Source organism: Macrobrachium nipponense, chromosome 32, assembly GCF_015104395.2.
Source record: "Macrobrachium nipponense isolate FS-2020 chromosome 32, ASM1510439v2, whole genome shotgun sequence".
Classification (NCBI taxonomy): Eukaryota; Metazoa; Arthropoda; class Malacostraca; order Decapoda; family Palaemonidae; genus Macrobrachium; species Macrobrachium nipponense.
The window spans coordinates 28,847,439-28,874,042 of record NC_061094.1 but is presented as its reverse complement, the minus strand read 5'-3'; the positions used below and the strand labels follow the sequence as shown (position 1 = coordinate 28,874,042).

The 26,604-nt window shown below is 38.9% G+C and overlaps 1 protein-coding gene across 3 annotated transcripts in view; it reads right to left on the bottom strand.

The window, feature by feature from the left end:
* The window catches only part of LOC135207292 (uncharacterized), a 404,100-nt gene that overhangs the window by 92,799 nt on the left and 284,697 nt on the right, over window positions 1-26,604 (bottom strand). For all 3 annotated transcript variants that reach the window (XM_064238964.1, XM_064238965.1, XM_064238966.1), the window contains 3 exons: window positions 25,264-25,440; window positions 11,053-11,123; window positions 10,705-10,770 (listed from right to left, as the gene is read on the bottom strand). In XM_064238964.1, the coding sequence (XP_064095034.1) occupies window positions 10,705-10,770; window positions 11,053-11,123; window positions 25,264-25,440 (314 nt within the window). The remainder of the gene's footprint in view (window positions 1-10,704; window positions 10,771-11,052; window positions 11,124-25,263; window positions 25,441-26,604) is intronic.

Sequence of the window (26,604 nt, the reverse complement as noted above, 5' to 3'; positions counted from 1 at the left end):
ATTATTTTGCTGCATTTAACTCAATTCAGAGCAATTTTCTTGCTTCTATTTAGCATATATTATTCAGAGCAATTTTCTTGTTCTATTTCGCGTACATTAATCTCTAGAAACTCTATTTACATGGGACAAGGTTATGTTTTGTTATATGATGTGTTTTAAAGTCATAATATGATTTACATACATCTCGTGAACTAGATTTAGTTTTACTTAGCTAATAGATGGCGCAGGAAGCACGTTTTTTATGTGTAAAAAAATTTACAGATTCCTTTCACAATTTAAACCTATTTCATCATAAAATGAGCTTTACATATTTAACTTTTATCCCCGTGAAAACAACAGTAAAATCTGTTCTTTCATGCCCAGCATTTTTTAGTAAAATATTTTATTTCTATGCTATTACTTCTGATGCATGATAATTTATAGTTGTTAGAGTTGTTAGTAGTGTAAACATTTTTTGCTCAGCTTCAGTTACAAATGGATCTTAAATTTAGCAGTAGTACATACTACAGTCAAACAACAGTTTTTGTACGCCTCTCTTTTTGTACTTTTTGGTTTTCGTAGGCTTTTTACTACAAAATTTTGTCTCGGTTATCGTACGTTTCCTCGGTTTTTGTACACTCGGAAATGCTCCATCTGGGGCCCACTGTGTGACCGGGCCCCATATCGAGCACCCAAACAAAGCATCCCATCTTTTGTGACCCATTCTGTTTTTGTTGTTTGTTTTAGTGCTTTTTATTTGAGCTCAACTGCTAAATAAGCCCTTATGGGGCCAAAGAACGTTCCAAGTGCTAGCCCTTCTGTAAAAAAGGAGACATTAGAATTTAAAAAGCAAAGTGTTGGAGGAAGTTGCATGCCAATCTCAGTGAGAAAATGCCTACAATTGTTGCTGTTAGTGAATTTAAGGCCAGCAGAGGCTGGTTTCAAACATTCAGAAAGTGAATGGGCATACATAATGCCTATTTCAGGGATTAAGGACATGTTTGTAAAGTGGAAAGATGTAAAAAATTTTGTGGAGAATTATCATCCCAACAAAGTTGTAATCTGTGTCTCCAACAAGTTTAATGACAATGCCATGTTTAACTTTAGGCAAATTTTAAAGAAATGCCAGAAACAAATGTCTCAAGAAACAGTTTTGTTGCGGGACAGGGGTCCAGTAACTCTCAAGATATTCCTTGTGCCAGTAAAAAACAAAGCGGGGAAGTAACCTCAAATAGTGCTAGTAAAAAACGAAGAGAAGTAACCCCAGATAGGCCCTTGATACCTGAAGTCCTTCTGAAGGGAGGTTCCCCTTCCAAACAATAACCTCTCCTCCTCCCTCTCCCCTCCTTTCCGTCTTCCATGCGCTAAGAAGTCTTTTCCATAAGGTAAAAGTGATATTAAATGTTCATATATTGATTTCATTAGTCATTTATATTTATTTCTGATTGTTTTCTGTAAGTAAAACTGTGTTTATTCCCCATAAAATGGATTTAAAGAACATATTTCTGGGCTCAGTTTGTGTCGGCCTGTGAAATAATCCTTAAGTTCATTATTTCTAGGTAAATAACCTAATAATTACCAGAGAAAAAATAAAATCAAGAAAATGTCAGTAAAACTGACTCGCTCACTCTATAAGAGAAGTGTCGGTATGGTAACAGGGGCGAGTGAGGTCACTACCACGAACCACTTGCCATTTAGACATTCCACCTCAAAATCCCCATCTGAGAGAGCCGATCCCAAAGGGTGATGCGCCCGCTACTACTACTAATACCGACGCCAAGCGCAGCGCAGCGCCTCTAGTGGCCATCCTTTGTTATTAGCTCAGATACAACACTTGTGTTTTTTCTATCTCGTGTTGTGTTCGCTCTTATTAGGATTTTATCCAAGATGGAACGCGCTGCTATCGCCACGGCTAAGTTAAGTGCCCGAAAGGTTAAGATTTTGTATTTTTGTCTTCCAGGGACCAGTATTTTCCGTTTTTTAGGTTATATATGGTCACCCGGTTGACTCGTGGCGGCCATGTGCCGCCTCGTATTTAAGATTTCCCGGTCTCCCATACTGGGACTTCTTATCCTTCATGGGCTCTTATTTGCGTTCATCTTCTCTTTTACATCGTATTTTAGAATTTAGGATCCACAGCCCATACCTTTTACCCGTTATTATCGTCTTGGTTTGGTATTTAGGGCTATACTGTTCTTCTCCAGTCCAGCATCCCAGCTTTTGCTCTTCATCGGCTACGGCTGGCTCCGAGTTAGTCGACTGGTCTTCGGATCCAGTTCCGCCTTCTCCTGGGCTTCTATCTCTCTTACTCGTGTGTTCCTTCTATTCTTTTATGATGTATTTATTTATATAGTGTTATTTTATACAGTTATTTTCATGCTAGGCTAGCTTTAGGCGCCCAGTACCATGCGTTGGTACAGTTGGGTTCTCGTGGTCTCTGCCTAGTGGTTGTGTTGCTACCGCACTCTGGTCCACCCTCGATCACGTTCTCCCATGGGCGTCTTACCCACTCCCTTCCCTCCCTTCCACGCGGTAGGGAGGGGTCTGGCCGGACCCTCCTCGGTTGTCATGACAACCAATTTAGCCTACTTCCCTCTCTCTCTGAAGGGGGCCCGAGGAGGTCCAAGCCAGCTGGGTGCTTGGGTGACCACTTATAGTCTCGGGTACCGGGGTATCCGTTGTGTAGGGGTGTTGGGGTTGGCCACCCCCCCCCTCCCCCCCCGCTCGCCGCAACCAACCCCGGTGTTCCCGTTCGCTCCACCCCCCCCCATTACTCATTTTTACCATAACGGACGGAGCCCCTGCTTGCTAGCCGGGGGCCCCTTCGGTTATCCGGTATTACTGGCTCTGCCAGCCGACGGGGTAGGGATCTACTAGTGGTCTCAAAGCTTGCCTGCTATACCTTCTTTCTGCTACCGGAGGAGAGCTTGCTTCCTTACCCGGGCACTCCTCTAGTAGTCGGAAGGAAGGCATGTCTTACTCTATGTTATAGTATACATGCCCCTTATATATATATTATCACTGTCGTTATCTATCATTATCTGCCTCCGCCGTTCTCCGTCGTGGTTTCTTCCTCCTCTGGGTTTCTCACCACTCCTGGTTGGTCTCCTTATCTGTTCCCGGCGTACGCCGCGGATCCCAACCAGACCGCCCTTCTAACCACACGTATTGCGGTAGAGAACTAGTTTTACTCTAACTTTCATACTCCGGCATGCAACGGAGTTTATGTTAGGCTGTAAGTGCGTAATCCCGATACTCATGTATCCTTCCACTTACAGGCTACCAACTGTCAGGAACCGGGCTGCAATGCAGTCCTCCACGACCCCTGTGGCCACGAGGAGTGCAGGACCCACGCCCCGTGCGCCACTACCCACGGCGAGTTAATTGTCTGGCACCACGAAGCATGCACTATATGCTATGATCTCGTGAGTCAGCTTTTGGATGGGGTGAGTAGGTTTCTAGATAAAGTATACTTACAATCAATTATCTTTGCTAGTTTTAAGTCTTACTTTAAGCTGTAACTCCGCCATTAGAAGCTTCATACGGCGCTCTCTTTCAGGCTGCCGCCGTGAAGGAAGTCGCCTTGGCAACCCTGAAGGCTTGGGTAGGCGGCTTTGGAAAGAACGCCGCCAAGGGCCAGCCGTACGTGCTGGACAAAAAGCTAGCCGCCCAGATCTTTCCAGGAGGGAAGGCGATGGGGTACGTAGACCCCGCCACGGCAGCCCCACTCATAGCTTCCATTCAGCGAGAGGTGCAGCAAGCGTTTGGAAGTATTTCGACGCAGGAAACGGTGCCGGACGTCGCCACTCTAGACATCAACATTGAGCCAATGGCGGTAGGTGTTGAGGACTTGTTGGTCGAGGTAGGTGCTTCGGGCGCCCAAGGGCTACCTTTGGGCGCACCTGGATCTTCTTCTCCTGTTCCTTCTTCTTCTTCCTTCCAAGGCTTCACGGGATCTGAGATCCCGTCCCCTTCGCCTGCTGCTTCTGTGCCCCCGAAAGTGAAGGGAGAGAGAGCAAAAGACCCTCCAGAAGACGTCGACCAAGAAGTCGTCGTCGTCTTCATCACGTAAGTCTTCGGCATCCTACGCCGATGCAGTGAAGGCGAAGGCGGTATCTTCACATTCTAGAGGGTCAAAAAGCAAGGCTTCTAAGAAGAAGGTCCGAGCTCCGGCCGAGCCAGTACCTTCTCCGGCAACTACCGGATCCGCTCCGGTGACTCCTGTCGGGATGGCAGCACCTAGTGCATTCAATCCCGCCACCTTCTCGGCAGGAGTGTTGCAACAGGTAGGAGAGATGGTCGGTTCTCTAGGTACGAGATTTGAGCAAATGTTCGCTCAACTCTCCACCACTATCAACCAGTCCGGCCAATCGATTCAGGACCTTTCTAATCGTGTTAAGAGAACACGATGACCGCTTCGCCGGCCTGAATCAGTCTGCGCAGACTAACTTCCCGGTAGGAGGTACTGGTCTTGTCCAGCTACCACCCTACGAATCCCTGCCGGCCTTTTCTATGAATAATCCTTGGAGGGTGGCAGCCTATGCTCCCTTCAAGGATGGCATGATTTCTATTCCGGAGTGTGGAACGAGAAGGATTGAGGACTTCGAGTTCTACCCCCCCCCCGAATTGACTCAGCCTTTCATAGGTTATGCCAGGCTGACCCAAACAGCACTCAATAGAGAGGACAAGATCTCTAGAGAGACTGTTTTATACAGCAGGGATCACGCTCAGAGGGAGTGGGTTCACTGCCTGGAGGATTGGGATTGCTCAAATACCAAACTCCAGGCCTTCAAGAGCCCTTTCACCATTTTTGCCACAGAGGCGGCGGCTTCACTTCCCTTTGCAACAAAGATGGTGGAGACGACTCTGCAGGCTGTACTCGAGGATGAACCCATTCCGCAGCTAAGAGAAGCGGAACCAACATCTCCCCTCTTCCCTGCGTTCGGCGAACTGTGGGAGAATCTGCCAGCTACCTTCACAGTGGGAAAACTCAAACAGGACTGTGCTATGGATCAGTTCGGTGAAAAGCTCCCTAGGCTGCCTGATAGTCTTATTCAGGCAGAGTTCGATGCTCGGACTAGGCTAGGGAGGTCACTTAACTCCCTAATCATTACTGAGATGGCTGCCCTCTCGTACGCTACGGAGCCACTATTTAAGATCCTCGCAAAGTCTCAGCTTCAATCGGTACAGGCAGACGCTTTCGACTTTTTCACGGCCAGAAGAAATTGTCGCAAGCATGTGTAGCAAGAAGCCACTTAGACACGAACCTAATAGGCTTCTTGCTTCCAACATGTGGGGTGCGGACCTCTTCCCAGAAGCTGCTGTGAATGAGGTACACCACGAGGCTTCAAGGCTTAACCAAAGCCTTAGAGCTAGATGGGGTATCTCTTCTAAGAGGAAACAAGAGAATCCATCTTCTTCTGGTAAGAAGTTGAAAAAGACAAAGAGATATCAGCCGTACCAGAAGCACCAGCACCAGCAGCACTTTGTCCAGGCCGTCCCAGTTACTCAACCGGGTCAGCCTTTGACATCAAAACAATCCCAACCAATCCTCCTGCTGTCCCCTCAAAACCAGCCCTCAACTTCGTACACCGTCTCGCCGGCTTTCAACTCTATGTATGAAAGCCAAGCATACCCTACCTTTAACAGGTTTTCAAGGGGAAGCAGGGCGAGAGGTAACTTTCGTCAACGAGGTACAGGAAGAGCTGCAAGTAGAGGCAAGCACTTCAGAGGAGGGCGCGGAGGTCAACCCGCACAGCAGCAGTGAGGCTCCCCAGGTAGGAGGGAGGCTGTTCCTCTTCCGTCACAGGTGGGGGTTCAGCAAATGGGCACAGAGCATTGTGTCCAAGGGATTAGGATGGAGTTTGATCAAAGATCCCCCACAAAACAAATCATTTTTCCAAGTACCATCAGAGGAGTTGACAGATTATGCGGAGGAGCTCCTTCAGAAAGGAGCTGTGGCGAGAGTCAAGCATCTAAAATTTCAAGGGCGCTTGTTCAGCGTGCCAAAGAAAGGCTCATTAAAAAGAAGGGTAATCTTAGACTTGTCAAAGCTAAACTCTTTCATTCGTTGCGACAAGTTCAAAAATGCTGACCATCTCGCAGGTACGGACCTTACTTCCCGTGGGGCCGTCACCACCTCTATTGATCTTACAGACGCATACTATCATATCCCCATAGCGAGGCACTTCCGCCCATACCTAGGTTTCAAACTAGGAGATCAGACGTTCTCTTTCAAAGTGATGCCCTTCGGACTGAATGTAGCCCCCAGGGTATTCACGAAAATAGCGGAAGTAGTAGTTCAGCAACTCAGAGCACAAGGGATAATGGTAGTAGCGTACCTCGACGACTGGTTGATATGGGCACCAACCGTCGAGGAATGCCTCAAAGCCACAAAGAAGGTAGTTCAGTTTCTGGAACATCTAGGGTTCCAGATTAACAAAACGAAATCCAGATTCTCTCCGGAGACTCGTTTCCAATGGCTAGGCATCCAATGGGATTTATCCTCCCACAATCTGTCAATTCCGGTGGTCAAAAGGAAAGAAATAGCCAAGTCAGTGAGGCAATTTCTCAAGAACAAACAGGCTTCAAGGAGAAACCAGGAAAGAATCCTAGGTTCCCTCCAGTTTGCCTCAGTGACAGACGTCCTTTTGAAAGCAAGACTGAAAGATATAAATCGAGTTTGGGGCTCAAGAGCAAATGTCAAATCTCGAGACAAGTTGTCAGTGATCCCACAAATCCTTCGCAACCAGCTCCGTCCATGGACGAAAGTGAAGAATCTTGCCAAGACGGTTCCCTTGCAATATCCTCCTCCGGCGTTAACGATTCACACAGACGCCTCCCTCTCCGGTTGGGGAGGATACTCACAGTTCAAACAAGTTCAGGGGACTTGGTCCGCTCAGTTCCGCCAGCTCCACATAAATGTGCTGGAAGCAATGGCAGTGTTTCTTACCCTGAAGAGACTCCTTCCCCAAAGAAGTCTCATCCAAGTAGATCTATTCGCATCACAAGCGAACCACAAGCTCCCTTGCTATGTGGCCCCCAACCTGGACCCTCTGGCTTATGCCACGGACGCTTTGTCAATAGATTGGAATCATTGGAAAAGAATCTATATCTTTCCTCCAGTGAATCTTCTTTTGAAAGTTCTGAGCAAGCTGAGGACTTTCAAAGGTCAAGTAGCCCTGATTGCTCCAGACTGGCCGAAGAGCAACTGGTACCCCCTGCCTTTCTGGAGTTGGGTCTCCGACCTCAACGGATTCCCAACCCCAAGCTATCGCAACCAGTACAAATGAGGACTGTGTTCGCTTCCTCAGGAATTCTCCAGACCCTAACTTTATGGACTTCATGAAGTTTGCAGCTAAAAAAGATGCTAACATTGATCCCCAAAACATCCTTTTTCTAGAATCAGATAAAAGGGAATCAACTATTAGACAATATGACTCTGCTGTCAAAAAGTTGGCATCTTTCCTGAAGGAAACAGACACTACAACCATGACTATTAACTTAGCCATATCCTTTTTCAGATCTCTCTTTGAAAAAGGCTTAGCAGCTAGCACGATTACCACTAATAATTCAGCTTTGAAGAAAATCTTTCAGTTGGGTTTTCAAATAGACTTAACAGAATCCTACTTTACGTCTATTCCCAAAGCCTGTGCTAGACTTAGACCTTCGGAAAGGCCTACTTCAGTGTCATGGTTCTTAAATGACGTCCTCAAACTAGCCTCGGATACTGACAACTCGTCTTGCACATTTATAATGCTACTTAGGAAGACGTTATTCTTATTAAGTCTGGCCTCAGGGGCCAGAATTTCAGAACTGTCGGCTCTATCCAGGGATATGTCATGTAGAATTTCTCCCCTCGGGAGAAGTCCTGCTGTCCCCAGATCGCAGTTTTTTAGCAAAAAATGAGGATCCTCTTGCAAGGTGGGCTCCTTGGAAAGTCATTCCTCTTCCACAAGATCCCTCCCTTTGCCCAGTATTGACATTAAGAGCCTATCTATCTCGGACATCCTCTAGATCCTCAGGCCCCCTCTTTATGAGGGAAAAAGGTGGCACCTTATCAGTTAAAGGAATCAGGAAGCAGATCCTTTACTTTATTAAACAAGCCAACCCTGAATCATTCCCAAAAGCACATGATATCAGGGCAGTAGCTACCTCAATTAATTATTTCCAACATATAAATTTTGAGGATCTTAAGAAATATACTGGATGGAAATCACCGAGTCTTCAAACGTCATTACTTGAAGTCCTTGGAATCATTAAAATTTTCAGCAGTAGCAGCGGGAAACATAGTTTCCCCTGATTCTGCACAGTAGCTGTAGTATAAAGATCCAGGTCTCCTTTCTACCTACCTTGTCCAACATGCCTCACCCTACTGCTATGCTCTACGTGGTCCTTTAGCCTTAGCCGCTAGGCTCTGCTTGGTGGACTGCCCCTTATTTTTTTGCTAGGGGCACCCACAGATTGTACAATTAAATGTGCTTCAGTGTTTCTACCCTTACTTTTATGCTAGGGTAGAGCACAATGGATTTGTATATTTTGTAAATATCTCATTAATCTTAGTGAATCTCTTTGAATGATTTTTTTTTGGTTACCGTTATACTAAACTGTGCTTTACATTATTTAATTTAAGCTAGTTTTAAGTAACCTTATACTGTTATCATGTAACTAATTTTTGATTCACTTATATTATAGTCTAATTTTATTTTATTTCTTGTTTTATTTGAACCTTCATTGTCATCTTGTCTGTTTCTCTGGTACTATTTCACAAGCCGACACGAACTGAGCCCAGAAAAGGGATTTTGACGAAGGAAAAATCTATTTCTGGGTGATTGGTTCGTGTCGCCCTGTGAAACCCACCCTGTTCTTGCATTCCCACCCTGCAGGCCAAGATGGACATCTCTTCAAAGGATGGCCACTAGAGGCGCTGCGCTCCGCTTGGCGTCGGTATTAGTAGTAGTAGCGGGCGCATCACCCTTTGGGATCGGCTCTCTCAGATGGGGATTTTGAGGTGGAATGTCTAAATGGCAAGTGGTTCGTGGTAGTGACCTCACTCGCCCCTGTTACCATACCGACACTTCTTTTATAGAGTGAGCGAGTCAGTTTTACTGACATTTTCTTGATTTTATTTTTTCTCTGGTAATTATTAGGTTATCTATCTAGAAATAATGAACTTAAGGATTATTTCACAGGGCGACACGAACCAATCACCCAGAAATAGATTTTTCCTTCGTCAAAATCATTTTTTAGGGGGTATGGAATGCATTAATTATATTTGTACATAATCCGTTTCGGATTATGTACAAAAACCGTGGTTCCACTGTGGCAATATTTTCTCTATAGTGAATAAATATATAATGTAAAAACATATCAGTCCTATTTTACAGGCAGTCCCCAGTTATTGGCGGGGGTTCTGTTCCCAGGGGTGTGCCGATAAGTGAAAGCCGCCATTAACTGAAACCCTGTGATTTATGGCGCCATAATGGCGCCGTTAACCGGTTATCAGTGCCATAAGCACCTTATGGTGCAACATAAGAATCCTTATGGTGCACCATAAGAATCCTTATGGTGCCAATAACCCAAACTTGGAATGTTATGGTGCCAAACACTGGAACTTGGCCTGTTTTGGTGCCATAAATCGCCTATTTTATGGGGCTAGACAAGCGCCATAAAACCAGATCGCCGATAACCAGAGACTGCCTGTAACATCATTTATAACGTAAACACTGTATTTTTTACTATCATATGATGGCTGTTATGCAAGCAAAACATTGTTATCAGATTCGGTTCAATTGTTGTAGCAAAACAACTGATTTCATTCAGATATTTATGGATGTAGCATTTAAGCAACTATTATAATGTTACTAACAATATTTTTATCATTCTTTTTTGTTTTTTTAACTTCTTTCACTATAAGATATGATAAATAAAGAGATGGAGGAAACATTAGCAGTCTGAAAAGGTGACTTCTGTTTTTTTTCTCTCTTTCATTCTAGGCCAAGATATACCTGTAAGTTCATCAAATCTGACATGAAAAATTTGTAGAACTACCATGCAGACCAAAGTAAATGATTAGGCAAATGAAATTCCACTTTCATTAAAGTTATTACATACTAGGGCAAAATATCTGGCCATGATACTGTTTAAGGCATCATTAACCAGTCTAGGGCAGTGTAGGTTGGACTGTTGCGCCCATAGACTTTTGAATTTTGGTTAGCAACAATCTTTGGTTAGCGTCACGCCCCCAGGAACAGAACACCTGTTGGTAACCGGGGGCTGCCTGTACTGGGTAGGTCACATATACAAAACTAGATTTTTTATATTCTTTTTTGCAATACCAGGAAGCAAAATAAATGTATTTTTCACCAATTCATATTGTTTGTTTGTTATGCCTGGTTATTACAAATAAAAATCTTGGAAAAAACAAATCTTTTTATTATTCTCAATTTATACTAATAATTTGATGTTATAACCCCAAAGTATGAAATTTGATATGGCAGTAGCAGTTAGAGAAGAGCTGCTGCATTATGAAGTTTTTTTGCATATTCTAAATGAATTACGAGAATGTTCTTCTCTGAGAGTATGCCAACAATAATGTGATTTAGCTAGCCATCTTAAACAAAATTGTTAGTGTACAAAATACGTTATTTTGTCTAATGAACAAACTTGAGAAATAAGCTTCAAGTGTGTTAGAAGGAGGTAATTTATTATCTTAGACCATCTTACCTTTAGATGTTGCATGCCATCTGCATGTACCTCAAGTGTTGATTTAGTCAGCTGTACACTACATATCTGAAAAAAAAAACACTTACTTAGAATGACACTGTGTTGCGTAACAAATTACAGACTTGAAGAAAAATGAACATCAGCTCTACAGGTACACATTTTCCTTAAACATTAAGCTACAGTGTTTATTGCACAAATACATTTTATTAAAATAAATAATTAACACTGGAACACAACACAAAAATTTCATGCAAATAAAATCAAGTGATGACAGAACATACAATTGCACTATTTACCTAATATTTATAATTATATCAGGTTTAATAATAAAAGAGATTCAATGCTTACCTCACAAACGAATGCTAAAATTCTGCTTTCTGTAAATCCTACTGAGAAAACACCAGGACCATATTCTTTCTCTGTAAAACATTACGAAAAACACAAAAAATGACATTATTTCAACTATGCAGATGCTGGCCCCCACAATTTTCATAGAACAATTTAACATATACAAAACAATGACTATATACCTTTGTAATTTCACTAATAATCCTATAAAGCTTGAAGAAATGTGTAAAAACTCACAGTAGTTTAGAAAGTACTGTGAAACTAAATGTACTGTGTTCTGTATGTGATATTACCTTCTATATTTTTTGTTTCATTCACTATTTTACTAAAGTTTGTTACATGCACAGAGATCTTTTATTGTCACAAATATTAAGCCACAAATATTGTTTATCATGCAACTTGTACCTCAGGAATAACTTACACCGAAGTGGAATTATAACTGTGTAAGCAAACAATATATATATAAATAAATAAATTAATATATATATATATATTATATATATTGCTACTTTCAAAATGCATGTTTTCCCCTCTTTGAAATGTCATGTAGATTGTGCAACATTTTTTCAGAGATAGCTTAGAATAGGATGTTTTATAATGTGTGTTCAGATTTCGCATTAATGTCTTGTAAAAGAATATATATATAACATAAAGAGAGAGATCCTTGTCTTTTCAAAGCTGCAAATGTTTAACTTTTATGTCAGCACTTTAAAATTAGAGTCTGCGAGATCCGTTTGCTTCCCTGCTCTGTCAGCGCGTTTGATAGCGAGCTCGTTGTCATCAAAAACATGTCAGTCTTAATTATCGTTTACCCTCCGTTTCAATAGGGTACGTATCTGTTGAGCAGACTTGTATGGTACGTGTATATCTTTGTCAAGTCCCACGTGGATGTGCCACATTATGTGTGTAAGATTGCGTCAGATTTCAGAACTTTCTGGAAGCTTTCGTACCCAGAACGTATTTGTCATCTGCCTAGCCCAATTTCCGCAAGGAAGAGTTTTCATTCGATCTTAAGACCTCGAGGCAGTTAGATCTCTCTCTCTCTCTCTCTCTCTCACTTGACATCGAGATTATATTAACCTAACGTAAATTTGGTCACTCATAACTTGTGAGAATTCTATATTTGATATTTCTTAGAATTTATTTTAGTTTATTTAATTTCTTTTGTGGAATCTGAACAAACATTTCGTAACGGCGACTGGTTTTTTTGTGAAAGTGTAATATACAAGAGAAAGAAAGAAGTTGGTATACCAAAAAAGGTAAAGTGTGTTATATTTTTATTAGTTGCAACTAATAATGGACAGGGAGTGTGTTTAACTAATAACGGATAGGAATTGTGTTTAACTAATAATTGATAGGAACTGTTGTCTGTTACGAAGGTTTGGTAAAAACTGTTGGTTACAGTGTTTTGAATGAAAAAGATTTACACTTTTACACATTGCTGATATTTTTTGTGTTTGTGTCTGTTCCATTGTTTGTGCACTTATTCATTTTCTTATTGAAGTGTGTCTTTTTGTTTTATATTTTCATTTACATTCACCATTTAATTGACTTAGTTATTTCATTGCTTTATCATTGCACATTTAATTAAATTTAACACTGTGAATTGATTTGCATTACTTAGAATTCTTTTCAAGTTTTATTATTGTTTAGCACTTGTGAATTAATTTCAAATTTTCAGTTATTGCCTAACACTTTTGAATTTGATTGAATTAATTTTTTTGAATTTTGTGATAAATTAATTTTGATTTAATTTTACTTAATTTGATTCAAGAATTAATTACACTTACTTTGTTTTTCAAGTAACAGTAATTTTCCCTGATATTGTGAATTTCACTTATAAATTTAATTTAATAATAAATTTTTGTATTTAAAATTTTTATAAGTGTTTTAATTATTACACCAGTATAAATATATTAATTATGACTATATTTATGATAGGTAGAGACATAGAGTGGTAATTGATTTGCTTTCCTTCAATTTAATTGAAGTGACTTAGAACCAGGGAAGTACTTAGACTTCTGAAATCAGGGAAATACTTAGAGTTTTGAAAGTTGTTGATGGAGTGATGCCCTTTGATTAATTTAATTACTTACAAGATTACCTCACACCTGTTTTGATGAACTTAGTCTGATTTTCTGCAATACTGGTAAGTGTTAAGGGATCACTGTTGCCTTTAGTGTGTTCAGTCGTTTAAACGTGTTATGAGGGTTCAGGTGTCTGGCTTTTGTGAGGTAATAATTGATAAATGGTAACCAGATACTTGGCACTTCGTAACAATATATATATATATATATATAATATAATATATATATATATTATATATATTATATATCTATATATATAATATATATATATATATAGATATATATGGATGAAAATATAATATTATATATATATATAATAATATATATATATATATATATATTAAAGAGCTTTACGTTGTGAGGAAAATACTTCGAACTTGAGAGTATAAACGGTGTTTACTTTGTGCTATTGGCATCTCAGGCAATTCAGTGAAGTTGGTGTGATGCATTCGTACAGCTGGATAATTTTTTTTCTATTCGTTTTGTTCTTTCTGTCTTCCCTTTATCATTATTGCTCCCGATGTTAGCTGTAACATAACACAATAAGGTATTCTAAGAAATTCCGATGGGCGTCGAAGGGTAAGACGAGACCAAGGATTTGCGTTGGTAATTTGTTTGTTTTTTTGGACTCCTCCTTGAGACATTTTTATTTATCAACTGCAATTTACCAAGCCAATTCGAGCTGAGTTTTCTACCCTTACATGGCATTCATTTACACCCTAGTTGAACTTTTATTTACAGGGATCGAACTGTCATTTACCACAGCATTTGTGTGAGGCCATTTATAATTTGTTCAACTGATATTTCCACGTCAACTGCATGAGTTTTGCGCACTGCGCTGAGGAAATTTACAGCCCTTTTGGCTGTCATCTCATTGCTTTTGCACATATTCCAACTATAGGGATCCTTGTTATTTCCCTGGTATAGCGTTGAGTTATTCTGCATACCGTGGCAATATTTGCTGTTTTGTGACTGTCATCCACATTATTCCAGGCTAGTGCAAGTAGCATTTTACCCCTGAGGAAATAGCAAGCAATGCAGCACTGGAGGAGGTTAAGGCCTTCACTAAAGCCGGGAAAGCAATGGGGATGGAGGGCACAAAACTGGTACATTGGGTGAAAGACAAGATGAAGGAAGGGGCGCAAGAGAGAGCACAAGAAAAGAGTTTAGCTGCTGAGAGAGAAGCTGCAGAGAGCATTCCAGGCAGCTGAAGCGGACAAAGACAGAGCACATCAACTGGCTATGGCAGCCCAGAGTGCCACCCTGGCACCCAAAAATCAGCACCTCCTCCTTCACATTCTCACCTCCACAGCATGGAAACCCTCATTAGGACTTGGGACTATAGTGAGCCTGAAACCTGGCTCAATCATGTCGAGCAGGTATTTGGAAACTTCAATCCCACCTCTCAGAAAGTGGCCGTCCTCCTTGGCAATCAAATTGCTGGTAAAAGGCGTATTGCATTCGAGGCCCTTCCCCTCAATGAGCGCAAGACCTCACCCTTCTCCGACAGGCAATCCTTGGGGATTATGAGCTGACACCACACTGGAGGCGGCAGAAGTGGAGGCGCATGCCCAAGGAGGGTAACCCCCGGACAGATTGGGTAGCCAAGAAGACACTGCACTGCAGAGGTGGACGAAGGCCTCCAACGTAACATGCGTTGAGGGCTTAAGAACTCTTCCAATTGGAGGACTTCCTGTCCAATGCCCCTTCTGATCTTGCCACCCACTTGGTGAATAAGGTCCCTAAAACCATTTTGGAGTGCTGTAAATGGGTGTATGCCTACAACTCCCACCATCCACTGCGACACTCCACAGAGCAGTGCCTCTCTAAAGTGGATCCTCCTCAGCAAGCTCCCGCTACACCTCAGAATGAGACTCCCCAATAGAATAAGAATGACGGCTATTGGAATTGAAACAACAGGCCAAAACATGATTTCAGCAAGTTTCTGTGACTTGTGCAAAGTGTATGGGTGCACTGCTTCCTGGTCAGGATGCCCCAAGAAAGCTGTGGCAGTGATGAATCCTTCTGCTCTAGAACCTCCAGCTCAGGGCCCTATATTTGTTGCACCTCACAGAGGTCGCTATCCTGCCGACCAGGTCCAAGCTTCTGATGACACGCGCAGATACCCATCATTCAAGAAAATAAAATTCCTTACAGAGCTCAGGTTGATAGGCACCAATTTGTCACAATGGAGAGCCTCAACATGTTAAAATGCTCCTGCCTACTGTCTGGTTGTCACACAACTTTACTGCTCTGTAAGACCTGTACTATGGCAGTATAACTACTACCTAGATTCCAGGAGGTTACGACGTCATAGCTCCAGACCAATTCTACGGTCCTCCAAGATCTATCTCTACACAGGCAGTGCCACTTGAAGGTAACAGGAAGTGCCATGCTCTGTCCATCATGGACATTGAGCCACATTTGAATCCTCTCATTACACCAGGAATGGCCTCAGTGCCAGTGTTAAGGCAAGACTCAAGTCTCCCTCACAGAGCTCTCAGTCCAGGTCACTTTTCCTCCTCTGGCTTGGTACCGCTCCCAAGGCTGACAGATAAAGAAGAGCCATTTCAATAGGAATCCTCCAGGACACTCATGACCACAGCGGACACTTTAATGCCTCGCAACCCGGCCTGGAGTCGGTCAACCCTACTTGTGAGCCCATCAGGAACACTGTTACCTCCTCCACTCCCCTCCATCAGCAGCTAACCAGTCCTGGAGTAAGGACTCTGCCAAATCCATTTTGGTCAAAGAACTCGAGGAACTGAGCCTAGCAGCATTAGGGACGGAGACGAGTGCCAGGGCCCCAGTTGTCTCAGCAACCACTCAGGCATCTTCAACGACCCTGTTTCTCAAGGCCCCCTACGGCATTGTCAAACTGACTTTGGAGAGTTCAAAGGAAGAAGGGAAAAGGGTGTCAAAGTTTTCAGAAATCCTGAGAGTTGATGGTCTCTCTCTGTACTAGTGCCTGGCACAGTGCCACTTTCCTATAGAGAATTCTGGCCCTCTCCATCCAGAGGAGAGTGGCTAGTTCTGCTACTTTTACTTCTTTCTTATCCTTTGTAAAAACTGTTTCTATTTTTGTTTAGGTACAGCCCCATCTGCCAGCAATTCTGGCCTTAAGTTAGTACTTTACTAAGAACTACTATAAAGGTACAGTGGAACCTCTACATACGAAAGTCCCTACGTACAAATAATCCAGGTTACGAAAGCAAAAACGAAGATTTTTTTGCTTCTGTGTACGAAAATAATTCAGGTTGTGAAAGGGTAAAGTCCAAGATTCACCCAGGCCCGCTGAGAACAATTTTAAAACTCGTGTGCCGCCAACTCAGTAGACTCGCCACCATCCTCCTGCTCTCTCATTGGTCCTTGAAGCTAGTCACCACCGTAAGATCCTGCTCTCCTATTGGTCAGCATCTGTCCAATCATGCCTCTATGTAAAGGCATTCCTTGACCATTTTTTGCGGCAGCGTTATTGTAAACACCTGGAATTCGTTCGTTCACATATATTTCGTTTGCTAACATAAATTCGTGTTAGTGATTTCGCTTTCGTTGCACTATAAGTTACTTTATCGTGTTGTGTGTGAACTTAATTACTTACGTTATTAGCCATGGGTCCCAAGAATGTTGCTGAAGTTCACAGAAAGAAGCGGATGCTTTCTATGGAGACGAAGATGGAGATAATCAAGAAGTGTTCATGTTTTCTGCCATTTGTTAATGCGTTTCGTAAAGTTTAGTGTTTATGTTTTCTGCCATTTTTTAATGTTTCGTAAAGTTAAGTGCTCATGTTTTCTGGCATTTGTCCTCCTCCTCTGTCGCCACTTTCGGACATCGCCTCACTTGAAAGGTAAGGTTCCACATTTTACTACATACGTACGTACAGTAATGTACATACAGTATTTCTTGTACCCTGTACACTAATACACTTTATTTACTGGTACAGTCATGGTTATGTTAGGTATAGAATGGTCCAAATTGTTGTATTTAATTGTTTATTGGCCCATTTAGCTTTATTATAAAATTTACTGTGGTGTTTTTTGTAGGGCTTGGATCGTATTAGGTAATTTACATGTAAAATGTAGTTCTAGATATGAAAAAATCAGGTTACGAAGGCTGCCTTTGAAATTAATCCCAGCAGGGATGCAGCAGGGCCCCATGATTCTGACTTTGAGGGGAGAGTGGACGGACCTTGGGCAGAGCACGTGTTGATGGGAGATGACACACCTGCCCTCTGTTGGAATGCCCTGCAAACCTTGGAACCGAAGTTATAAAATGAGGATTCACAGACGGACCTTCCTAGAATTTTTTTCAGCTACCGTCACAATCGCACCTCTCCCACCTTTGCTCTCCCTCTCCTCTGGGGACCTCAACATGTTCATTTACTGCCCATAGTGATAACACCCCAGATCAGCAATTCGGAAGAAGCTAAGACCACAGATATCCAAGTACTGTAATGGAGTAATTTCGAGTGCAGTCAGTTGGTTTCTTTTTATCTCTTCTTGTCTGTACTTCCTTTGCATTTTTCCCAATCAACTTTTCCCATGTTGGCTCAGCATTGCATTTTCTATTTTTGGTTACTGTAATGCAGTCCCCCATTGCTACTGTAGATGCTGTAAATAATCAAACGTTGTTTCATGCTAAACATCCCCTAGTTAATAAGCCAACGCAGTATATCTTTCTGTATAAGCTCACATTCATTCTATATCCCTGAGAGGACTATGTTACGAAATAATAAGAGAGAATCGTATTTAACATTCCCCATGTGTCTATCACCTTAGTACTGCCTAGAGTGTAATCTCTTTGAGGATGCAAATATCTAGTCTAGTTGTGAGAGATAATTGGAACCCCTTGGAATTGGCGCCAGGAACAATCAAGCAATTCGCTGTGCGCAAACCTTACTTCTCTGCCTGGATCATTTTCCAGCCACTTGACCTGGTTGACCTGCAGTCAACTGCCTTCCATTTAAATTTACACTTCAGCTAAACTAAATCTTCAGTTTTTATATAATTTTTTCCCTCCACTGATACTGGCCTTCACCCATAGATTTTTCTTATGTTTCTGTTTTCTAGCTAGGCCTTTTAGAAGTGCCAGTAAGTCACTTTCACAGTTTTTCAGACACTGAGAATGAGAAAACATAATAATATAAATATATACTATATACACTTAAGACACCTTTTCGCATACAGCTTCCAGGTACGTAACTAACTCTCCCCATCATAATCAGGCACTCTCCTACATGATTATGGTGGGGAGAGTTAGTTACATGGAAGCTGTATGCGGAAAGGTGTCTAAGTGGATAAGTGTTGATTCATTAATAATTTTTTAAACTGAACTCTGTGAAGATTAATTTTAGTGGATGTCCGGCTGTAAGTTCAACACTTTATATATATATATATATATATATATATATATATATATATATATATATATATATATATATATATATATATATATATATATATATATATATATATATATATATGGGCAAGTGAACATTGGCATGGTAATGAGGTTTTCTAGGCAAGAGGTACTAAATGCACTGAAGAAGATGAAGATGGGAAGGCAACCGGACCAGACATGATCCCGGTGGAGGCATGGAAAGCATTAGGAGATGAAGGAGTGGATATACTGTACGATCTTATGATAAAGATCCTTGAACAGGAAAAGATACCAAATGAGTGGCGTGGGAGTATATTGATCCCAATTTTTAAAGGGAAAGGCGATGTCCAAGAGTGTGGTAATTATAGGGGCATTAAATTGATGTCCCACACTTTGAAGATACTGGAAAGGATGATAGATGCTAGACTGAGAGAAGAAGTACAAATAGGTAAAGAGCAGATGGGATTTATGAAGGGAAGGGGAACAACAGATGGTATATTTTGTCTGAGGCAAATAATGGAGAAATTCGGGGAAAGACAAAGGGACCTATGGTATTCATTGACCTTGAAAAGGCTTATGACAGAGTCCCGAGACAAGAGGTATGGAGGAGCCTGAGGGAGAAGATGGTGCCAGAGAAGTATGTGCGATTGATACAAGAGATGTACCGGAATGTATTTACCAGAGTGAGGAGCAGTGTTGGGGAGACAGAAGGTTTTGAGGTGAGAGTAGGATTACACCAGGGGTCGGCTCTGAGCCCATTTATCTTTAACATAGTGATGGATGTTATAATAGAGGAAGTAAGGGAGACAGTACCATGGAACATATTGTATGCGGATGATATTGTTCTGTGTGCAGAGAGCAGGGAAGATCTGGAAGTGAAATTGGAAAGATGGAGACAAGTACTGGAGGACAGAGGAATGAGAATAAGTAGATCCAAGACAGAATATATGTGTACCACCACTGAGGGGGATGATAGAGAAAGTATTCAGCTTGGTGGAGAGCAAATAAGGAGAGTTGATAAGTTTAAGTATTTGGGATCTTTTGTTAACGCTGGAGGAAGTATGGAAGAAGAAGTAAAACATCGGGTACAGGCAGGCTGGAACAATGGAGAGCGGCCTCGGGAGTTCTTTGTGACAAAAGAGTGCCGCTTAGGTTAAAAGGAAAATTTCACAAGACGGTGGTAAGAACAGCAATGCTGTATGGTACGGAAACAGCAAGCATGAGAAAAGCAGAGCAGAAGAAGATGGATGTGGCAGAAATGAGAATGCTTAGGTGGATGTCTGGGGTAACAAGAGTGGATAGGATCAGAAATGACTACATAAGGGGGTCAACTAAGGTGGTGGAAGTATCAAAGAAAGTGCAGGAGGGGAGGAGGAGATGGTATGGACACCTGTTGAGGAGAGATGAGGACCACGCTGGGAGACATACTATGGGAGTGGAGGTGCAAGGAAGAAGAAAGAGAGGGAGACCAAGAAAGAGATGGAAGGACTGTGTGAGAGGAGATTTACATGAGAAGGGAATTGATGAGGCAGAAGTGCAAGATAGAAATAGATGGAAACGGCTCATCCGAAACGGCGACCCCATATAAAAATGGGAAAAAGCTGGGAAGAAGAAGAAGAAAAGAAGAAGAAGATATATATAATAATATATATATATATATATATATTATATAATATATTATATATATTATATGTATGTATGTAGTATGTATGTATGTAGGTTGTTTATGTATATGGCTATATGGTATGTATATCGTATATGTTAATGTCTTATATATATATATATGTATATTATATATATATAATATATAATATATAATATATATAATATATATAATATATATATATAAAATATATATATATATATATATATATATATATATATATATAATATATATATATAATATACATAATGTATTTATATATTAATATATAATACTATATATATATTATATATATATATAATATAATATATATATATATATATATATATATATATATAGTAATATATATATATCTATATATATAATATATATATTATATATAATATATAGATATATAATATATATATATATATACTTATATATATATATATATATATATATATATATATATATATATATATATATATATATATATATATATATATATATATATATAATATATATATATATATATATATATATATATATATATATATATATATATATATATATTATATATATATAGATATATATATATATATATATATATATATATTATATATATATATGTATATATGATAATTATATATATATTATCATTCGAGCTACAAATGTCCTTTAATATCTAAATTCGCTCTACCTCGGAATTGATATATTTTCATATATGTACGAAGGGGAATTTTTTTAGTTGATAATAATTTCGTCCTCACATGGGATCGAACCACCTTCCAAGTGGACGGGAACGAAATCAGGACAGACAGTGACGATATCAATTGATAGCGTACTGTCCTGTCCTGATTTCGTAGCGTCACTGTCTGTCCTGATTTCGTTCCCGTCCAGTCCTTGGACGGTGGTTCGATCCCATGTGGAGACGAAATTATTATCAATTAAAAAATTCCCCTTCAGTACATAATATGAAAATATATCAATTCCGAGGTAGAGCGAATTTAGATATTAAAGGACATTTATAGCTTGAATGATATATAAATGAATCACGGTTCGATGTGATAATTATTCATATATATATATATATATATATATATATATATATATATATATATATATATATATATATATATATATATATATACAGTAGAGACCCGGTTCACGACCGTATTAGAACTCGACATAATCGGATTTCGCCACTAAATTTCCAATAAACTTTTGTATCTGTTTTCAACCAAAAAACCAGTTTCCGACCCCCGACCATATGATGTTTGTAAACAAAACTGTTTCCGCCAGCTGCCGGCGTCATCCAGTGCTACCAAATGTAGCATAATTTCATGTTTTTTAGCATAATTTGACCCAAGAATTGGAGCTTAGCATAATTTCTTTCACACTTAGGGTTCTAGTACAATTTTAGAATGTATTTTCACTAAAATTTTAAATAAAATGCAGAAAATTCCTCAATTTCATACACAGCTATAGTGAATGTATCTTCAAGTGAAATTGCCTCAAAAGCAGCACTAACAAATGAGTAATTGCTAAGTTTGAACCCAACTAAGGAATGTTAAATTTTGTGAATATAAATAAATACCCACAGTGGCATGACAAACAATCAGTAAAGTGTTAATAATGTTTTTTCTTCATGAGTAAAGAATTACTTTTTTTCCTTTTTTAAGTTTTATTTTTTTCAGTAATCAAAATTTTAATTATGTCTGAAGTGATTTTACCACAATTTTCAAGTATTTATTCATTGTGTATGTGATCTATTAAAGAAAGTGTTTCAGTGGCATGATAATGATCAAGTAGCATGATAATGATCAAGTAATAAGTACGTATGTTTTTCTTCTTGAGTAGAGACTGGTTTGTTTGTTTACCTTTTTTTTTAGTTTTAATTTTTCAGGAAATATCAGTAAATAACAAAATGTTATATTTGAAGTAATTTTCACACATTTTCAAGTATTTATTAATTGTTTTATGTGACCTGTTAAAGAAAAATGGTTCTGAGTGGCATGGTAATGATGCAGTAATAAGTAAAACTTGTTGTTTTTCTTCACATTTGTATGTGTGATCTTCACACATTTGTCAAATAGTATAATAGTGATTGCATATCAAATAGTGTACTAGTGATTGCGTATGTGATCTATTAAAGAAAAATGGTGTTTTATTACGAGTTTCCTAAACTCATCAAATTATTAGTTATAATATTGTCTGTTCGTCACTTTTTATCATTTCACCTAATATATAATTGTTTTAAATTTCCATTACATCGTTGTTTTAGCTCAAATGTATTAGAGAAATGAGATAATGATAGATTAATAGCATAATTCTGGCACAAAATTGCACCATATTTGGCATAAATTCTTGCTTGGACCGACTAGCATAATTTAGCAAAACGGTTGGTAACATTGGTGACGCCACTCAGTGACTCAGCATTGTTTAAAGTCGCAACTAATGTTTACAAACATTCAAACATGTGTCGTGTCTTGTACACCTTGCGCGCATTTGTTCGTTTGCTTTTTCGGTGGTATCAACGTAGACTATTCTAAAACCATGCTCACACTTGAGACGCAGCGTTTCAGTAGCAAATGCAATACGTATTTAAGTGTTAGGTTTGGAGTGAAGGCAATGTTACGTACGTAGGTTACATGTGCGGTTCGGTAGCGAATGCAACTCTTTAAGCTTTGTTAAGCTTTCGGTAAAGAAGAAGTTAGTCATAGTTTATATCAGAGAAGCTACTATGCCATATTAAGTGCGTAGTAATCAAGAAATTAAGAAGAATCTTTTATGTCGTACTGTAATACGTTAATGTTTACGTGTAAGATTTGGTAGTGAAACCAGTTACATACGTAACATGTTCGGTTCGGTAGCAACGCAATCTAAGCTTTTTAAGCGTCCGCCGTAAAGAAGATGTTAGCCTTAGGTTAACTCAGAATCCGCTACGGTATACATTAATTATAGAAATTAAGTAGATTCTTTATGTCTACTGTAAAAATACGTCATTGTTTACGTGTGAGATTTGGTAGTGAAACCACTGTCACATACGTAACGTGTGCCGTTCGGTAGCGAACGCAATCTTAATCTTTGTTAAGCTTGCTGGTAAAGAGGAGGTTAGCCTTAGCTTAATCAGAGAAGCCGCTATGGTATAGAATAATTATAGAAATTAAGGAAGATTCATTTATGTCTACTGTAAAAAGACGTCAATGTTTACGTATGAGGTCTGGTAGTGACACAGTTTACATATGCAACGCGTGCGCGGTAACGAACGCAATCTGTAGTGCGCGGTAACGAACGCAATCTGTATGCTTCGTATAAGCGTCCTCGTAAAAAAAAAAAGGAGGTTAGCTTGATATTAAACTCAAGAGATGCTGGTACGTAATGGTATAGTAATTAAAGACATTAAGAAGATTCTTTTACTTATGTGTACGTATATATGTACCATGCAGTACCATAATGTGCAAAAGTCCAATAAGCTTGAAACCAGCCCTGATATTGGACAATTTGCCGTAAAAGACGCACCTTTTTTTATAAGGACATTTATGAAACAAATCGTTAGTATCATAACATTACATTTACTGAAAGATAATTTTCAAGCGATTTTGTATACAGTATTGCAGTCGACTCCGTAAAAGATTTACCATAAATTAATATCGAATGTAAATGTTTCTAGGCTTATAGCGAGATATGGTTTCTTTACTACCATAGTCCCGATATAAACCACCAGGGCTGCGCTATGGTTTGTTTACATCCTTAAATGCCGACTTACTGTAGGCAAATTTTTGCAAGTTTTTGATAAATATAGATTGGGTTTAATTTAATAGTTTATTAATTTACTGTTATAATTAGACTTGCTTTTCAATGCTTTTATTATCTTAGCAACACGTTTTATGCCTACACACTACACTACGTTCTACTTACTATTTACCTCCTAGGTAGCCTATGGAGCTTGGTCAACAATCAGTTGGACACAGGGTAGTTCTTTTATACTGTATATTACACATTTAAAATTATAAATATACGTTAACATGATATTTATTTAACTTTTAACTTATTTAGTTGTAATTTACATGTAATGTATTGTATAAAAAAGGGCAAGGTTAGGTAATAACTGATGGTCAAGAACGGATTAATCCATTTTCAGTTATTTCTTATGGGAAAACTTGATTCAGTTCTCGAAATAATCGAATTTCGACGCTCCTTCTGGAACGAATTATCGTCGAGAACCGAGGCTCTACTGTATATATATATATATATATATATATATATATATATATATATATATATATATATATATAATATATATATATATAATATTAACTATAAAATATTGTTCTTGAAGTTCTGATTTTGAAGTGATAACATATTCATTACTGCTACCACCTTTTTTCATATAATAAAACCAGGCATATTAATGACAATAAGGAATTGTAAATATTAAAATGTGCACAAATATTAAAATGTGCACATATGTGAAAATCAATTCATACGAAGGAAGTTATGGAGAAAAAAGACAAAAGCTTAATTTAGCTCAACTGTTTTTTATCCTCCACTGGACATTTACAAGGGCATGTTTCATAAACAAATGCTAGTCAAAAGGGGATTCAACAACAAGAAATATCAAAGGCCAAACAATACCTTTGTGTATAAACTGAAAGTATCACAAACTTACATATTTTTATTTATATTGATATTCTCTTTTAGTTTTGTTCTATTTTAATTACAATATTGTCTGCATATCTATCTTTTCAAGACATTGACCGTTGTTGCAGTATGTTGTCTAACATTTCTACTAACCAAATCACATTTTAAAGAGTTTATATTTCTATGCGTTTTAAAGGTCATTTGTTGAAATTCTTTGAGCTAATATACAATATTTATTCTATACTCTGTGAACATTACATACTAACAAATAGCACTTGTTAAGGCCTGGTGGAGGGCAAAACAATCAAACTAAACTAAACCTTGTTTTTCTTTAGGACTTCCTTCATGTGGATTTTAAAAAAAATTAATGTATATAATTATAGTAGTCAGATGGATATTCATTCTTAAAAATTAAATATCCTGGATATATTAAAAACTAAAAATTGAACAAAAACTTACCTAATCTCTCAGTTTCACTTTTCACCATTTCTGCTGCCTTCTTTGGATCAAACGGTTCTTTTTCTTTTTTCTCTTTAATTCCTTGTTTGTTAGTGTCTCTCTCTCTCCACCTTCGGTCTCGACCATCATCCTCATCGTCCTCATCATCGTAGTCATCACGGCGACGTTTTCTAAATTCTGTAGTACACGTATTTAAAAATAATCCGAACAAACTGCATAAATGTGATAAACACCTACTTACTTAGGTCTAAAGTATACAGCAAACATCTTAGGCTGATTCACCTTATTGCTAGATCATGTGCAAATATCTTGCTGGATTTCTTAAACAGAGATGACTAAATTGACAAGTTTGCATTTCAAAATATATGAATGTCTATTAGACCACAGACTTATGTGACAAGAGAACACATATTTTACACCTAAAGTCTTTTCATGAATCAACAAAATGGACAAATGCACAACAAACTATCATTAACAGTTGATTTACACACACACACACACACCTTCACTGGTTCTATATATAGTGTATACTTACATTATTTTGTTCTATGACCTTCATTTGGAGTCAAAACAAATAACTTATTTCTTATGAAACATTTTTGCTCTACCACAACACAAACACCACTTTGCATACAATGAAAGATCACATTCATTCAGTATCATAGCCAGCTCTTATCATCCCAATCTTCTGTATGAATTTGGGTCACAGAAAATTATCAAAATTTTTCTGCAACCAAAGTTTTTTATGATTAGGTAAACAAAAAGATGGGCATCCATGCCAAAGAAAAGTTTGACCTTTGTGTTACCATATAACAATGAACCTCATTCAATAAAGTTCAAAACAGCAACACCTTTTCAAAACTTTTGTATAACCACCATCCCACTCTGTTTGATCATCTCAGCATAGCAGATATTCATTATTCATAGCTAATGATACCTCTCGCCTAGTTTCCACCTCAAGTATGATTTCAATGATAACATATAGACTTAGATCATATCTGTAAAATATATAACAGCATGGGTATCCATCACAATGCACCCAAATATTATATTTCTATGAAGCTCAATGACCCCAGGAAGGTTGAAAAAATGCTCAGGCCCACAGAAAACAAAAGCAGTTTAAGTTTGTATGAATGTTGATCACCAAAGGGAAGTTTGGTTGTTGACTTTAACAATCATAATCTTCCATACGGTGCCACAGCATACCTGCATTTGTCAATGTCAGCCAACAGTGGCCTGATGTGGCCATATTTTTAGAAGTTGTGTGATTGCTTAACAAATTCTATTTAGAAACCTAATATCTTAACAAACATATAAAACATGTATTACAAATTAACTTTA